Source organism: Arabidopsis thaliana (genome assembly GCF_000001735.4).
Source record: "Arabidopsis thaliana chromosome 1 sequence".
NCBI lineage: Eukaryota > Viridiplantae > Streptophyta > Magnoliopsida > Brassicales > Brassicaceae > Arabidopsis > Arabidopsis thaliana.
Window position 1 is genome coordinate 24984846 of NC_003070.9, and position 17773 is coordinate 25002618.

General features: G+C 35.6%; 3 protein-coding genes across 11 annotated transcripts; all 3 read right to left on the minus strand.

The window, feature by feature from the left end:
* Positions 1 to 32: 32 nt before the first annotated feature.
* LUP5 (Terpenoid cyclases family protein) lies at positions 33 to 7198 on the minus strand. Of its 4 annotated transcripts, none has more exons than NM_001334259.1 (18): positions 6798 to 7198; positions 4616 to 4829; positions 4031 to 4216; positions 3670 to 3759; positions 3371 to 3568; positions 3198 to 3282; positions 2930 to 3096; positions 2673 to 2864; positions 2476 to 2589; positions 2074 to 2193; positions 1876 to 1998; positions 1691 to 1789; positions 1548 to 1604; positions 1258 to 1448; positions 984 to 1161; positions 808 to 888; positions 596 to 679; positions 70 to 432 (listed from the first exon to the last, which is right to left on the minus strand). In NM_001334259.1, the coding sequence occupies exons 1-18, from the start codon at positions 6812 to 6814 to the stop codon at positions 310 to 312; spliced, it is 2319 nt and encodes a 772-aa protein (NP_001323106.1). In that variant the 5' UTR covers positions 6815 to 7198; the 3' UTR covers positions 70 to 309. The 4 variants fall into 4 exon arrangements, with proteins under 4 accessions (NP_176868.1, NP_001323106.1, NP_001323105.1 ...); NM_001334260.1 differs by lacking the exon at positions 6798 to 7198 and adding an exon at positions 4944 to 5011 and having other exon boundaries at positions 4616 to 4869; NM_001334261.1 differs by having other exon boundaries at positions 96 to 432; positions 4616 to 4869; positions 6798 to 6921.
* Positions 7199 to 7540: 342 nt separating this feature from the next.
* SVL2 (SHV3-like 2) lies at positions 7541 to 11514 on the minus strand. 3 transcript variants are annotated; one of them, NM_105368.3, is made up of 8 exons: positions 11022 to 11514; positions 10470 to 10763; positions 9741 to 10358; positions 9617 to 9655; positions 9230 to 9514; positions 8850 to 8992; positions 8288 to 8774; positions 7541 to 8187 (listed from the first exon to the last, which is right to left on the minus strand). In NM_105368.3, exons 1-8 carry the CDS (start codon positions 11158 to 11160, stop codon positions 7901 to 7903), a joined length of 2292 nt encoding a protein of 763 aa, NP_176869.2. In that variant the 5' UTR covers positions 11161 to 11514; the 3' UTR covers positions 7541 to 7900. The 3 variants fall into 3 exon arrangements, with proteins under 3 accessions (NP_176869.2, NP_001321449.1, NP_001185333.1); NM_001334262.1 differs by having other exon boundaries at positions 7592 to 8187; positions 10829 to 11395; NM_001198404.1 differs by having other exon boundaries at positions 7708 to 8187; positions 10956 to 11272.
* Positions 11515 to 12377: 863 nt separating this feature from the next.
* SNC4 (suppressor of npr1-1 constitutive 4) lies at positions 12378 to 17394 on the minus strand. Of its 4 annotated transcripts, none has more exons than NM_001334265.1 (10): positions 16975 to 17394; positions 16480 to 16728; positions 15756 to 16373; positions 15624 to 15662; positions 15252 to 15536; positions 14832 to 14974; positions 14252 to 14735; positions 13950 to 14168; positions 13842 to 13868; positions 12378 to 13745 (listed from the first exon to the last, which is right to left on the minus strand). In NM_001334265.1, exons 1-10 carry the CDS (start codon positions 17114 to 17116, stop codon positions 12646 to 12648), a joined length of 3306 nt encoding a protein of 1101 aa, NP_001323205.1. In that variant the 5' UTR covers positions 17117 to 17394; the 3' UTR covers positions 12378 to 12645. The 4 variants fall into 4 exon arrangements, with proteins under 4 accessions (NP_001323205.1, NP_176870.2, NP_001323204.1 ...); NM_105369.3 differs by having other exon boundaries at positions 16480 to 16779; NM_001334264.1 differs by having other exon boundaries at positions 13842 to 14168; positions 16480 to 16779.
* Between the last annotated feature and the right edge of the window lie 379 nt (positions 17395 to 17773).

Genomic DNA, 17773 nt, shown 5'->3' on the forward strand with positions numbered 1-17773 from the left:
GATTTTCCAACACTAGAACAGAGCCTTACAACACTCATGTTCTTTTTTTTACTTGAATCACAAGAAAGATGGTGGAATATAAAGACTAGATAAATATTGGGAGATAGTACATGATCGGTCCACCGTTGAACCAATATTATCTAAAACGCCATTCAAATATCTAATACAATATTACAACATTTTGTTTTCATTTTGGAATAGTCTATTGAGAAAGATAGGGATCGAATTGAGAGCCTGGCAAGATGGAAGACCACCAGCCTACAAGGCAATACATTTGTGTGTATTTAAACTCAATTTATAAAGCAAGAGCTATAGATCTGCGTGATGTATGAACGCAGCTTTCCGGTACTCTGCAAGTGCCCATGGTGGGAAGATGTCTTTGTATGTAGAATAGTGTAGCATGCATGTACTCATAGACGCTCCTAATAGTTCCTACACACAAAAATAAACGGAGAATAAGCTCATAATATATAAACACATCTTTTGCTAAAGCAAGAGCAAATTAATTGCTCTTTTGCAATCACCAAAGGTTCTAACATTAACATATTGATCAATGTTTTTATCAAAGAAGATGCATGTCTGAATTTAAAATTACCTGTTGAGGAAAATCTCCGTTTTCCAGTTGCGACGTGATAATAAATTTTGCAGCACTATGTAGAGGTATAAGATCTCTCTTAGCCTGTTGTATACATTGCATACATATATATTTTTATATATGAACCAGAAGAAATTAAATGATAGGTTTCAAGACACTTTGTTACGTTGTACTTGACAAAAATGCAAATGTAAGATTGAAAATGTTTGAACCTGTCCAGCGTGAATCAGAGCCATCATAGCCCACGCGGTTTGCACTACGTTTGATCTATTCCCCTCTAATGGTATGTATCTCTGCATACAAAACATATTATAAGGCTTAAAACTTTTTCAAAATTTAAGAAAATAAAATCGATATACTAGGATTTCGCGTTGATACATAAAAATACCTGTTCAGGGCATGACATATAGCTTTCACCCCAACCCCCATCTTCATTTTGTATATTAAGAAGGAAATGTACACCGTCGCGCATAGATAGACAATTGTTGTATGTCTTACCAATCGCTGCTAGGCCGCAAAGAGCAAACCATGTCCCATAAGTGAAACAAATACCCCAGCTTCCGTACCTACCATTACTCAAAACATATTTGATTTTGTCAAAGATTTTAGGAACGACATTCATTAAACATTTCTTATTTCTTAACCATATTAAAGTAGCCTACCATGAACCATCTCGCAATTGTTTGCTTTCTATGAATTGCACTGCTTTCTCAATCGACTTAGTGATCTCTTTTGTCCTATGATCCGGATATAGTTGATTGAATATAACCAAAGCTTGTAACACAGCTGAGGTACATTCTGTATATTCACGCTCGGTCATAGCATTAGCAAACAAATCTGTGGGATTCATCAACTGCAACACCAGTACTTACAAAGGTTACTTTAAGATTTTATAAAGAATTGTGTTCTATCTCAACTTCGCAATAAAAAAAATATGTGTTTTAGATCTTACTTCCATCCATTTATAGGCGCGAACAGGTTCCCATGCAGTAAAACCTCCATTTTCACTCTACATTAGATAAAGCAATCGTCATGAATGTTATTTGTAGGTTGTAATTTCAAGGCTTAATTATATTTAAAAAAAATTTAACTCACTTGTAGAGATAACATGAGATTAACAGAATCGTATAGTTGTTCAAGATTGATTTTCTCTCCAGTGATATCAGTTGGCATTGTGGAAAGCAACATGCAACACTACAAAAGCAAAGGAAGTACAAGTTTACTTGAGGTAAAAATCTTATGGAAACTATAGCTGACTAGTTCACAACTAATTTGATTACCTTAGCAGCTTCAGCTGTACAATCTGAAACTTGCCATCCATGATCTCGATCAGAAAGAGTCCATCCTCCTTTGGAGATGTGGCGGTACATGCTCTTGAAGTCACCTGATGGGTTGTCTCTAACCTACAAACTTATTTGAATTAGAAACATTCAATTGTTCCATAGCGCAATGTTAAGATACTAACAAGGTTATCAAACCTGTGATTTCTTTATGTAATCGTGTGCTCTCCTGAGCACGTCATAGGTTTCATCGCGTGGATCACTTGCTAGTAAAGCCTGAACTGCAAATCCCGTCATCCAAAGTTGACTTCCAAAGCACTGCACAAATTTTGATATCTTAAGTAACTTTTTCTACTAGAGTACGTAAGTAAAACTATCTAGTGTCTTATAAAGTCGTTTTTAATTAATTAGTACGAAGTTTTGGGCCTAGACCCGTACATCCTCTCTAAATTGAGACCGGATCATTTAATATAATTTCCTCCCAAGTGCCTTATATAGGACTTGTATAAGATATCTTTTGTGGTGACTTGTAGTCATGATGAGTATAGGTTCATATCAGAGTATAAAATGCATATGTTATGTTAATATTTCTATTAGAACCTGCATTTTCATTCCATCTTCAGCTACCCACATCATGTCCGGAATTCTAGAGAGATGCTTTTTAAAGTGATTCCCGTCCGGGTTGTCAATCCAGCAAGCAAGCATGCACAAATTCTGCGTATAGTTTTCAACATATAAACCTCTTTTGAGAGACTACAAATGTCTATAATTTTAATTAGGTTTGAAAAATGTTTTACCTTTTCAATACATCCAATGGTGATATAGTGACTGTTTTCGTCCTCGTAATGTATGTGTTTCATTGCCACCTGAAGAGCCTTTTTCCTTACAAGTTTGTTTATCGGCCAACTTGCAAGCAAAGGCTCCACGAAGGTGTGGAGAGCATCCCATATCAAATCTTGAACTAGAGGATGGGGATAGTACTTGTCTTCCTACATGGGTAAATGATGTAATGGTTGCATATTCTTCAAATGATAGAGTAAATTTGAAACCATACCTTTGCGCATAGATGTCGCGCTTTGTTCCAGTTGATTTCTTCATAAGGTTGTAAGTGTAGTTCTTCACGTAGTTGCATAATAAGAGGTGTAATTTGACCCACGAATTTTTTGCCATATAGATAAGAGATGGGCATATATGTTATCCGGGTATAGCTAAAAGCTTTCCCTGTATAATATTTGCGTCAATGCATAACATTTTAAAACAATAATACACACTCACACGAATAGTTCTGTTCTAGTTTCAAGTTGATTCATATAGTAACAAACCTAGGTGAATTGGTAGGAAATAAGGTAGCAACCAAATCTCGGGAGGCATCGGGTTGACTCCAGACCAATCATAGATTCCAAGTACCTACATATATAAATATGAACGTTGATGGTAATCCTACAAGTTTCAACATCTCTAAGCTATAAATTAACTTATGCTCCAAAAGATTCACCGAGAGCCAAACTTTTCCCCAACAAGGAATATAAATCACACCGCCATGGCTAAGAATCCATTGCCTGGCCCGTTTGCATGCGTTTTCTAGTCCTCCATCGGGACCTACTCCAAGTATACGCAAGCATATGTAATTCAGCGTGGTAGTGAACATAATGCTTTTGCTCTCAATGTGGAATCCCCATCCACCATCTTCGTTCTGAAAATTAGGGACATAAACACATGTAATTCATATGGAGATCACTAGTCGAAGTTACTCATTGATATCCAAACCGTGTAATTTGTCATTTTAAAGTATACCTGGTGACAATAGATATATCGAAGCATCTCTTTGCGATGCTCTGCATCGAATACCTCTTCCAAGTGTCCAGTAATGTACAAACAAAATACCTGCACAAAGTTTTATTCATTTCGTTATTTCTCCTTTTTCCTTTTCTTTTTTTTTTTTCAACAACACAGATTTTAAAACTAACATACACCAGTAGGCTTATACAAATATAAATCTCTGATTTTATTTTTATAAAGAAAGTAGATCTTTGGGCTTTATATTTTATATGGGTTTCGGGTACCGAGTGAGGTTTAACCCCTTTAATATCCCTATTTGAAAGTATCCCAGACACATAAAATTTTCGAAACTGATAGTAGCAAAGAAGAAACATACCAATGGCGGAAGCATGCAGAGCGGTCCGGTGAACTCTCCCGGCCAGTGGCCGTCGGAGGCTTGCAAAGCTGATAAGAAAGCAACTCCTCGCCGTAATGCATTTGTCGCTTTTTCATAAGTTATGGCTTCCCCACCGTCAATTTTTACCGGCGGAATCACTTGCTCAAATTTTGCCTCTTTTAGAAACTGTGGACATGATCACCCAGACGGAAAAGGACCAATACGATTAAGTTGATGAGTTTGAACTTTAATCTATTTCTATAATAAGAAAGATTAAAATTTATCCTAGTAAAGTTATTTTAGTCTTATAGCATTTTGTCATAGTGCATACTAATTAAACTTCTTAAATCCTTTATTTTTTAAACAGCCTGGTTAAGTAACATTCGCTTTTCTTTTGTGATAACTTTTATTTTGATGAAAATATTCAGAATTTTTTTTTTGATTTTGATAAACTAAAAATGGTGATAGACTTTAATGGAACCTACCAAATTACAATTTCTGACTCGAAAAAAACAATATGGTCTATACATTTAATTATTATTTTCATGTTCGATATATAAATCTTACTGATGGAAGAAAACTTACTTGCATTTTCCACAATAGATCACTGGAAGGTTTAACACGAGAACGGTTGTCGAAGAAACTCCGGCGAGCTTCTTCGACTGCGGTTCGTTCCTCCCGTGTGCCGGCTTTGGGGTCAAACTCCCATGTTTGACGTCCCACGAAGTTGTTGCTGCTGAATAAATAAGGATCTTTTCCTTTTCCTTCTCCTACCTTTAACCTCCACATGATGATTATCCTATGAATTGGTGAGTTTAGAGTTTCATACAAATGATAGCCTGATGATATATAGATAAATTAGTAAAAGAGTTCTTATCTAACAAAGATAAAATAGGGGTGAGAAGGGAAGTACTTTTGCTGGAAATATTTCACTTCACGATTGATAATTATATACTTTTGAAGAGTTTGAAGCACGTATGTATATATAGAGACTAAAGACGGATAATAATAATAATATATGGGATTTTTAATTAATTAAAGAACTTGTGGAAAAACATTTAAAAAAAAAAAAAAATAGAACAATTTTACGGCAGTGTAACGATTTGGTCATGTTTTAAGAACCGCAATAGAACAATTCACCAAGCCTTTACGAGAGCAGTTACACACGGTTTCAAATTGTTTCAAAAGTTTTTCTAAACAACTGAAAATACGGAACTGGTTAATTTTATTGATTTATACAATTATACATATGTAAAATTATTTGGAGCATTTGAAGTATTTGGAACAATAGTCAAAATTTGACAATTATTTCGTGACATTGCACTTATTAGGCTGTACGTACATTCATTTTTGTTTCGTTCACCATTTGTTCCACACCGTTTATTTGCTTATCCCGCAGTAATCAATTAATCATACTAGTCTTTGGTTCTCGGTTCGGCAACCAATTGGGTTTTCAGTTATATTTGTTTCTCATTTCTTACTCGGTTTCAACCAAAAAAAAAAATCAAACTGACCGATCTAACCAGCTAACCAAAATCCAAATAAACCGCGATAACCGAGATACACCGTTAATTGGTAAAGATATTATAACCTACAGTCAAATCAATTATTTCATGCCATGAATTGTTTGTAAATGTTTTCTTTCAAATTGTTTTGTCTGGTAGTTCGGTTGCAAATGTAAATTATTTGTTCGGTTGCAAATGTAAATCCCACCAAATTGTTTTGTCAGGTTGTTCGGTTGCAAATGTAAATTATTTGTTCGGTTGCAAATGTTAAGTCCCACCAATTTAAAGTTGTTCGGTTGCAAATGTAAATTATTATATATTTTTTGGAAATGTTCTTACTTTGCAAACTGTCTAAATGGTAAACACTTTTGCATCTGATTATTAATAATATTAAGTACTAATAAATGATTATGGTTATGGTAATAACACTCATAATAAATCTTGTATTAATGCATAGCATGGGGAAAACAAAATGCTTTGAATAGTCATGTGATGAAAATCCCTTTGCTTGAGTGGGCTGGTGCATTGATGTGTTTAAACAACTTTTGACTTAGTCTCTAATGTGTTTTTAGTGAGTTAATATGAATGCAAAACTTTGAAGTACTATAAATGATTATGGTTATGGTGACACTTATCATTAATATTGTGTTAATGCATTGCATGGGAATAGTAAAATGCTTTGAATAGTCACGTGATGAAAATGTATAGTCACGTTCATCTCTATTGATAAATGATATTACTCAAATTAGTCGTAAATTTTACTTTTGCTGAAAACTAGTCTTCAATTTTTTAACTACTAGTTTCAATCAAAGCTTATTAAAAGATGATATTAAATATATTATATTTTTGTGATTTACTAAATTTCTATATTTTAAAACTAGTAGTATTTAATTGTTATTTTTTGAAATTTACAATTAAACAATAATCACTATTAACTATTATTGGCTATTGCATATAAATTTTTAAATATCTATCTTTTTAAAACAATTTGTTTTCCTGGAAATACAATAATAAGGAACAAAGGAAGTATTTAGCATGTACTCAATGAGATTTAAGTTTCTACTATCTAGTTTTTATGGGAGTATTTAGCATATACTCAATGGTTTTCTAGTTTCAGGTTCTTGTTTCAACTACTACTTAAGGTCATTTTGTATATGAAATTCGATCTTAAGTAACAAAAAGTAATGCTCGTTCCCAAAACTGTTGTCAAATTTACATAATGTGTATTCATTATTCAAAATATTTCACCTGCCTCCACTAACCTCCAAGTTTTCTTCATTCACCGTTATTAAAGCCAGACGACTCATAGGCATTGGCTTCTATGTGGGTAAATCTCAACACAGTAAAAAGAAAGGGGAAAGAACAAACGTTTATTGATCTTTGGAGATAAACTCGACTATTACAAGATGTTTTGGAAACGTGAAAGATTCATATAAAATAAAATAAATAAAAATATTAATAAAGAGAGAAACAAGACCTGAATAATTTCTTTGGAGCCATGTACGCACAAGGAAGGTTGTGGAATAACGAGAAGAGGAAGAAAAAGACCAGAAAAGAAGTGGAGAGAGAGTACATGATTTGTTTGAGATCTCTGAACAGTAATATCTTGCGTTAAGAGGAAACAAAAACAGAGGGAGAGAGTGATCGTTAAGGTGAAAGTGGTAATGGTGAAGGACCTAGTCATGGAAAGATTAGTAACCGTGGAGTCTTGTAATCATGTCTTTATTAGTTGACCCCCAAAAATACGAAATGGAGTGAGAAATAAATTTGATCCTTTTTGTTGGAAACATACAATACTATCTCTTATCTCGTAAAAATCTGTGTCTTCATCTATTAGATGACCAAAGAGGGTTTAGGGGACTTGTAAAGTCAATAATTTGATCAACTAAATTGGTGAATCACGTAATCATAACCTTGTGCGTCAAACAGGTGAAATCATACTATTATATATGGTGCTTAAATTGATGAATCAAAATAATTTTGTGAAAAATTGTATAGCTTTGGGTAAATAAATATCTTTAATATTTGAAGTTAGGTCGGCTTGTAAGGGGTCTATGTAAGGGTCTCTTATGAATTATGATCAATAAGAAACCAACTTCCAAGAAGTAACATTAATCTCCAAGAGAGACTAGGGTTAAGAGATGAAGTTTGCTTACATAGTTATCTCTTTTTCATGTTAAACAACGGCTACTATTACGAGATCGAAGTCTAAAGCTTTTTGGCTCATATCAACAGTAACCAAATGACATATATAAAACAAAAATGTAAACATGCACACATATAAACTCTACTCTCTCTCACACAAGGAAATCTTTATGAGGGTGGAAGACATTATAAACAGTGAAGAGATGTGATATAGCGTTGATCATAGAAGTAGAAGAGAGAGGAAAAAAACAGAGAGGAGAAGAGATAGCTTAAGTCGGGTTTGTCCGCTAGGTGCTTGAGCAATGGTTGAGGGAGTTCCAGGGGTTGAGGTTGGAGCTTTTGCTATAACCGGAGATAGTGGTGGCTCAGTGACATCAGCCTCTATGAAATCCTGGTTTGGAGCTTGTGCTGGAGGTAAGGACAGAGGACTCATAACGTTTAAGAGGCCACCGGGGTTAACTGGTAACATGTAAGGTGGTACTTCTTCTCTACCCAAACATCGATTCCCTGCAAAAGATAAACAAAGTTAGGCATTGGTATTGATCATTTTGTGTTGTGAGACCTTTTGGTGCAAGGGAACTCTGTGATGGTTCTATGAACCACTTACTTTTGTATCTTGCAGCTGTGAAAGGGAACTCTGTGATGGTTCCATTGATACCAGCTCCATAGATATATGCGTTTATCTCTACGGTTGCATCAGAGAAGAAGTCATATGCTTGAGAGACAAACTCATTCCTAAACAGTTCTACATAAACCGGGAGCTGAGACTTCTGCAACCTCTCCACAACATTGGTTTGGCCAGTGAGAAACGAATCAGAGTTAGGAAAGACTGAATCTTTGTTGATGACAACAGCGTTAGCGAACTTCTTTATGTCTTCGATGGCCGAGTCACGAATATTACCAATGGTTTCTTCAATTTTGTACACAGTCTCGTACTTGCTCTGCTTCTTGAAGTCAACTAGAACCGAGCTGTTCGTAGACTGAATCATGACCTTTGTTGTGGTTGTTCCATTGCTGTAACCAGCTTCGGTGAGTGTATCGAGAACCGCTTGAACCACGTCAAGCCCTTGCTTCTCTCTCAAGTATGCTGCATTCTGGGGGAAACAAAAAAAAAAACATAGATGATATAACGGTCGGATTGATAGACTAAGAGGTACACAAGAACTCACCTCTACACTGATCAAAACACCGGAGAGAGAAGTGTAAGTTTTTGCCAAGTCTAGGAATTGAGAAAGGGAAATGAGCTTCCCTGAATTTTTCTCTCTCGGATTCCTAAAAATTCTATAAACCCTGAAGGGGTTTGAAATAGCAGCTGCACAAAAAGATAAGAGAGTAGTTATTTCAACTCCAAGTTATGTAATCTCAAAAGTGGCCAGTAATTTTGACCACATCATATACAACCTAGGAGAATGTCAAATTGTTACTGATATGTAACCTCTTTAAGTTAAGTAGGACTAGAAACAAGGTTCTCTGATTAGTTACTATAAATAGTAGCAACAAGAGTGTGCATTTGTGTGAAGCAATTTGGAAAATTTGAAGGGAAACTTACGAGTCAAGCTCTGGATCTCAGGCCATGTGAGACTAAAAGTGAATATTCCAGGAACTGAGCTAATCTCAGGAACAGAAGTTGAGCGGTTACTAAAAGTATTTTGAAGGGCCGCTATGCTATTCCGGAGATCAATCGATCTTAAGCAAAAGGGTACACCGTCGCTAGACATTTGGACTGAGCAATCGATAACATCAGCACCATCTTTGATTGCCTTCTCATATGCCAAGTCTGTACATCCAGGATAGTCCCCACTCGCACCATCTTTTGATATAACAAGAAAATCCACTGAGACATGAACCATTGGTACATGATAAAGTTAATTATAAGTTTCTTCTTTTTTGTTAGTAAGAGCAGAAACAAAATGTGAAGTATTAATACTCTCATTACCTTGTTTTGTAGCGTTTCGGCCAATGTGGGAGAAGCAGTCTGAGGAAAATATGAAAAGAAGATATTTGATTTTTATGTTTTAGAGACAAATTAAAATAGTGTTTGTAGAAGAGATTTTGCTTACCAACGGCCGCAGATGCAGTGATAGGAAAATCAGAGAGCACACCATCGACAGAGAAATCTCCATTGTCCACAAAAGATAGATACTCGGACACTGGATCGGAACTGTAGTTATATGCAATATCAACGTCATTTGCGAAACCTGAAACATATACTTGTAATCCTGCTTTGTGAGCATCTTGAACTAAGGATGTATGTGGAACCAAGTACTGTTCGTCATCAAGTGGCAATATGTAAGACTTTGGAACAAGAATCCCTGAAGCAAACGTCTTGACAAAGGTTAGGTTACTCAAGATAGAACCGTATGTTCGGTTTGTTGTCGGCTCGAAATCTTCTTTCCCAAGAAACTGGAACACAAAAGTCGGTCCGTTACGCCCAAAACTGCCAGTAATTTTCTTAAAGAAGTTCACTTCAGGGGAAGATATGAAGTCAATGGAAACAGTTCTTGAAACTGATAACAGAAAACTGCTCATGCTCAGATTCTGTTGCTCATAGAACGCATCGTGCTGAACATTTAACCAAAAACCTTCTCGATTTAGTGTGGTTACTACATCTTCAATCGTCGAAATCAGATATCCATTTCCATCGAATCTATCGGTTCGTGAAAGTATTCCTCGGATCACTATGGTAAAAAGAAAAACTATATGTGAGAAGTTACAAGAAAAACAAAACTTATTTCTGTAAGTTGTAACACACTACAAAGGCACTAACTGAATCTTGATTAAACACTTACATAAAAAATTCTGGAGCTCTGTCAAGGAGAAATCATTGGGGAACCAACCCTTAGTAGTGACTCCATTAACAGAGTAAGATTTTTCACGATTTGGGTAAACACGATCAATAGTTGAAGCATTGGCCAGATTTAAATCAGGGAAGCAAATCCCAAGCCCATCTTTTGTTAGCTGCAAATCACACCATAGAACAACATCGGCTACACTTGTCAGGGTTGCAAGTTGATAAGCAGCGATACTCGAATCTGGATACAATCCAGAGAACCCACCACGAGCAATCACCAGTGGAGCATCACCTAGTAAATAAATAAATTAAGTAATTGGAAGTTGTTTTAATACTTGTGTAAGTATATATGCTTACATAATCAAAGTAATTATTGGAGTTTAATAACTGTTCTCCTGAAATCAATGCGAAGTTAATTAATTATGCCAACTTCTACTACACATATGGATAAAGAAAGAAAGTACTACTTGAGTACTACTGATACATAAGTTCTCTTGTTTTCTTGGAAACAATGCACAAAAGAAAGAGATAAAGTGAGAGCAACTCTCACCATTGAGCGTCTGCCATCGACTTGTTGATCTTTGAGCATCAATTTGAGCAGCAAAAAGATGAATGAGAACAACACCACAGAATAAAAGCGTTGAAGATCGTATTACGAGCTTTGTCGGATTACTTGGCCTGGAATTCATCGGTATGTTTTCTGTTTTATTTTTGAATGCATAAGCATTGAACACGTAGAGGAGAAGTACAGAGAGACTCGAGAGCTTTTTTTTTATCAACTGGCTTTATTAGTTGACTCATAGACTCATAGTGAACAAATGGAGAGAGAGTCAAGAACAATAATCATAGTGGACCAATACAAAGAGATAAACCAGCCTTTTTCGAAGGATTTATCAGCCTTTTTTCTTCGAAGGATTTATTAGTTGACTCAGAAAGACTAGTCTCTTCATTAAGTTATTTAATTATATGCCAAAACACACAAAATAGAGATAGAGAATGAAGAAAAGGTGGTGAAGAAAAAGAACACAGTAATAGTAATGGTCATTTGCTAGATCAACTATGATATATAATCTTGTCCTTCATTTTTTTATCACTGTTTTGTAAAACCTTTGTTTATAGTAGAAATTATCAAGAATGTGCAGTTTTCACCTAAACGTCTATTCTCCGAAAATGAGTTAAAACATGGAAAAGAATCTTTAGTGGGCCTTGGGCATTTGTGGGACTGAGATAGGTGACTTGCCGGTAAACCAACACCATACTATCTCCTACATCTTTTTATCTTCATCCTTTATAGCTGACCGAAGAGGCTTTAGGAGACTTGAAAAGTCAATAAATTTATCAGCTCTTTACGGCTACAGTTATTCACTTATATATCAAACGGTCCAGTTTCTCTCCAAACTAAATTAAACGGTCAACCAATACCATACTATCTCTTATCTTCTAAATCATTTTATCTTCATCCTTTAATGCTGACCAAAGAGGGTTTTGTTATGGACTTTAATAGACAAGAAGGATTTAAGCAAAAACTTCCCTTTAACCCAAGTCTTTCTTAGAGAATTAGGTTAATTGTTGGAGCTTCCTATATTTTATATAGGCCATGATACAACTTATACTCTAACCTAAACGTAAAAAGAAAGCACTTAAACATTGAAAGGAAATTATGAAAACCAAACTCATAAAAAAACCACAGAAGCTAATTAATTAATTAAAAAAAAAAGTTAATTAAGCCGTCCTACCGTGGCCTAATCAATCTAACAATAGTCTCATATCAGGTTTAAGAGACTTGCAAAGATAATGAAGTAATTTCTCTTATGGTTTTAAAAGAAAAATAAAAGTCTATTGTGAGAGTTATTTGTAGATAAAACTTAAAGCCCTGATCTCATCTTTGGGTGAAACGCCTCAAAGGTTTTATCGCGATAGAAATCTTTATTAAAAAGTTTAACATAGTCAAAAAAACTCAAGCAACTGCTCTGGTTTGGCACAAGATGATTTGATTTTCTTGCTCTGTTTTCTATTAAGAACTTCAAACAAGGATGCATTTTTTGTAAAAATGTTTTTGGATGAATACAATTTTTTACATTCATTAAAATATATATATATATATATATATATGTGATTTTTGATAAATGCGTAGCTATTTAGTGCTTTGATAGGTTCAATGGTAGCTTCTTGGATCATCCTTCTGTGTAGACAGAGACATCCTCTGAAAGAATAGAAGATTCATGAAGATTTGATATGGGGATTTGCTGCAAAACAGGCCTAGGAGGGACTTCAAGAGCTTCCAAGCTTCCTTCCATCATCTCCACAACTCTGTTCATCGCAGGACGATCTACCGGAGAAGGCTGAATACACCACAAACCCACCAATGTCATCTTCTTTGCAAGCTCATCTTCTTCGCTGTTAATTCCATCCTCAATATGCCTTCCAGACTTGCATGATTCAAGATCCCTATATACCCATTCAGGAAAGTACATTGAACTTGTGTTAGAAGCACATGCTTGATTTGCTTTCTCTTTGTTTCTTGCACCAATTATCTCAAGGACTAACATTCCATAGCTATACACATCTGACTTGTGTGACACATTCCCATAAACTCTCGAGATCATCTCTGGTGCAATGTACCCTATGGTACCTCTTGTGTCCAGCATAGACAAGATGCTCTCTTTCTTCTCACAGAGTTTAGCGAGGCCAAAGTCCGAAACTTTGGGACAAAAACTGTCATCCAAGAGTACATTTTGTGGTTTAATGTCGAAATGTACTATCCTTGTTTTGCAGCTATGGTGCAGGTACTCTAAACCATGAGCAACTCCTAAAGCAATTCTATATAGTGCCGTCCAATCCATATTCACGGAGGTCTTGCCTAATATAAACTTATCAAGTGACCCATTTTCCAAAAACTCATATATAATTGCCCTTTTGGAACCTTCAGAGCAGAAACCAAGCAAGGAAACAATGTTGAGATGAGAAGTTCTGCTCATGGTCGCAACTTCATTGATGAAGTCTTCACCATTACCTTTTGTGTCTTTCAAGACCTTCACCGCAACCACCCGGCCATCACTAAGTGTTCCTTTATAAACAATTCCAAATCCTCCTCTCCCAACAACTTCCGCAAATGACTTTGTAATTCTCTTCACTTGTGCATAAGTATAGTGTTCGAGTGGAATAAGAGCCTTCAGCTTCTGTTGTCTCAGCCGTGTTTCTCTCTTTCGGTGAAAACAGAAAACTAATGTTAATAAGACCAGGAACAATACAACTCCGGCTACTGACCATGAAACTACAAAAAAAATTGAGAAATGTTTTATTAAGTACCTTCGTTTTTAATCTTGGAAAAAAAAATCAGTATAAAATTTCTCAGGCCAGCATAACTCACCTATGCGAATTACTTTGAGAAAATTTCCTGTACAACCATTCAACAAAAAGAAATTGTCAGAATGGAACCAAACTTGATCTAGAAGCAAAAGAAAAGTAATGAACAAACTTAGAGGTTTTGCAATGGTTGATGGTGTTCCAAGAGTTGAGGTTGGGGATTTTGCTATAACTGGAGGTAGTGGTGGCTCAGTGACATCATCGTGTGTGAAAATCGGGTTTGGATCTTGGGCTGGAGGTAAGGATGAAGTACTTATGAGCGTTAAGACGCCACCGGGGTTAACAGGTAACATGTAAGGTGGTACTTCTTCTCTTCCCAAACATCGATTCCCTGCAGATAATAAACAAAGTTAGTCATTGATGTTAATAATTTTGTGTTGTGAGACCTTTTGATGCAAATTTTCTGTCACTTACTTTTATATCTTGCAGCTGTATAAGGGAACTCTGTGATGGTTCCATTGATACCGGCTCCAAAGATATATGCATTTATCTCAACAGTTTCATCTGCGAAGAAGTCAAATGGTTGAGAGACAAACTCATTCTGAAATAGTTCCACATAAACCGGGAGCTGAAACTTCTGCAACCTCTCCAAAACATTTGTTGTTTGTCCAGTGAGAAACGAATCAGAGTTAGGAAAAACAGAAGCTTTGTTGATTACAACAGCGTTAGCGAATTTCTTTATGTCTTCGATGGCCGAGTCAGTAATATTACCAATGGTTTCTTTAATTTTGTAGACAGTCTTGTACGTGCTCTGATTCTTGAAGTCAACTAGAACCAATCTGGTCGTAGACTGAATCATGACCTTTAATGTTCCAACGATGTAACCAGTTTCCGTGAGTCTATTAAGAACTACTTTAACTACGTCGAGTCCTTTCTTCTCTCTTAGGTATACTACATTCTGAAGGACGACACAATATAGTAGTGTGGTCATTAAAAGATATTATAACTGTGTGATTGATAAAATCTCAAGATTAAGAGGTACATGATAACTCACCTCTAGACTGATCAAAATACCGGATAGAGAAGTGGAGTTTTTTGCCAAGTTTAGGAATTCATAGAGTGAAATAAGGTTCCCAGAATTTCTCTCATTCGGATTCCTCGACATACCGTTCTCCCTAAAAGGGTTTGAAATCGCAGCTGCACAAAAAGATGGAAGAATGGTTATTGTAACTTTGACCACAACATATCAAGCTAGGAGGATGTAAATTGTTACTAAACACATATTTGTATCTATACGTAAAACCTCTTGAAGTTTAGTAGGAGTAGAAACAAAAGCTCTCGTACGAGTTACTATAATTAATGTAAACAATGATATTTTTTTAGTGTGAATAAATTTAACATTCATTCAAAATATAAAAAAAAAAATAGACTAGCATTTGTCTGAAGCAAGTGGAAAATTTGAAGGGAAACTTACGAGTCAAACTCTGGATCTCATGCCATGTGAGACTAAAAGTAAATATTCCAGCAACTGAGCTAATCTCAGGAACGATTATGGAACGGTTTCTGAGATGAGTTTGGCCGACCGTTGTGCTGTTCACGAGATCTATCGAACTTGAGCAAAAGGGAATACCGTCGCTAGACATTTGAACTGGGCAATCAATAACATCAGAACCATCTTTGATTGCCTTCTCATATGCCAATTTTGTACATCCAGGATACTCCCCACTTGCACCATTTTTTGATATAACAAGAAAATCCACTGAGGCACGCACCATTGGTAGATGGTAATGTTTTTGTTCTATTAGTAAGAACAGAAAAGAAATGTAAAGCAAATTACACTCATTACCTTGTTTTGTAGCGTTTCTGCCAATGTGGGAGAAGCAGTCTGAAGAAATACAAAAATAAAATGTTTGATTTTGAGTATTACAAGTAATGTATTAAGAAATAATATTTTGTCTGTAGAAGATAATTTTCTTACCAACAGATGCAGATGCAGTTAAAGGAAAATCAGAGAGCATACCATCAACAGAAAAATTGCCATTGTCAACAAAAGATAGATATTCAGAAACTGGATCCCAACTGTAGTTATATGCAATATCAACATCATTTGCAAAACCTGACGCATATAGTTTTAGCCCTGCTTTGTGAGCATCTTGAACTAAGGATGTATGAGGAAGCAAGTACTGCTTGTCATCGAGGGGCAATATGTAAGATTTGGGTACAAGAATCCCTGAAGCAAACGTCTTGACAAAACTTAGGTTACTCAAGATAGAACCGTATGTTCGATTTGTTGTCGGCTCGAAATCTTCTTTCCCCATAAACTGGAACACAAAACTCGGTCCATTATTCCCGAAACCGCCAGCAATTTTCCTAAAGAAATTTACTTCAGGGGAAGAGATGAAGTCAATGGAAACAGTTCTTGAAGTTGATAAAAGAAAACTACTCATGCTAAGATTATGCTGCTCATAGAACTCATCATGCTGAACATTTAACCAGAATAATGCTGGTTTCATCTGCGTGGCTACATTTTGAACCGTTGAAATCGAGTATCCATTTTCATCAAATTTTCCTGATCGTGATAATATTCCTCGGATCACTAAGGTAAGAAACAAAAAAAAAAAAAATTGTGAGAAGTTACAAGAAAACAAAACTTATTTCTGTAATACTCTATAAAAAGCACTAACTGAATCGTAAACACTTACAAGAAAACAAAACTTTCTGCAGCTCTGTCAAGGAGAAATCAATGGGGAACCAACCCTTAGTAGTGACTCCATTAACAGGGTAAGATTTTTGACGATTTGGGTAAACTTCTTCACTATTTGAGGCATTGGCCAGATTTAAATCAGGGAAGCAAATCCCATGCCCATCTTTGGTTAGCTGAACATCACACCATAGAACAACATCGGCTACACTTACCACCATTGCAAATTGGTATGCAGCTAAACTCGAATCTGGAAAAAGTCCAGAAAATCCACCACGAGCAATCACAAGTGGAGCATCACCTTGTTAAAAAAAAAAAAAAAGACATCCGCTATTTTAAGACGAAGTAATTATTAGAACTGCCCATTTATTTGGCTAAGATCTCCCAATAAATCAACTTTCCATAACTTTTCTTCTAAAGATTAGATCTCCCCAAATGGAAAAAGCAAGTGAATAAGAAAGAGACAAAGTGAGAGCTAGTACACTCAGTCACTCACCACTGAGCGTCTGCCATGGACTTGTAGATCTTTGAGCATCGACTTGAGCAGCAAACAGCTGTAACAGAACAACACCGCAGAGTAAATGCGTCGAAGATTGTTGTAACATTTGCTTTGTCCGAGTACTTTGCTGGGAATTCATTGGTTAGCTTCTGTTTCTTTCAGTCCACAAAATTATCTAATCAAATGGTTTTATTAGTTGACTCATAGTAAACAAAAGCAGAGACTTTATTTTTGTAAATCAAATGGTTTTATTAGTCTCTTCATTAAGTTATCTTAATCCAAACACACAAAAATTTGAGACAGAGAAAGATTAGTTATTTGATGTTCCTCTTTTCTTTTCTTTTTTTGGATATGATTAAGAAGGTGGTGAAGAAAAATTACATATGAATCATTTGCCATTCATTTTGTTTAACTATAAGAAATAATCTTTGCCCGTCGTTTTGTTTTTATTACTTTTTAAAGCCTTTGTTTATTGATATCCTCCTAAACTCTTTTCATGAGAATTTCCTCTGAAAATGAGATAAAACATGGAAAAAACCTTCCGTGGGGAATGAGAGGGACTTGTTGGTAAACAAATACCACACCTTATCCTAGATATTTTTGTCTTCGTTTTTTTTTGTTTAAAGATACTTTTGTCTTCATACTTTAACGTTATCGACCAAACACCAAAGAGCATTTACAAGAATATTCTTAAGTGGTCTGCTTTTTTCCCCAAGAAAAGAGGTCTGGGCTAATGACAAATGGAGTAATTTATATTTTAATAGTCTTGATACCATGTTTTGGTGTGACGCCTCTA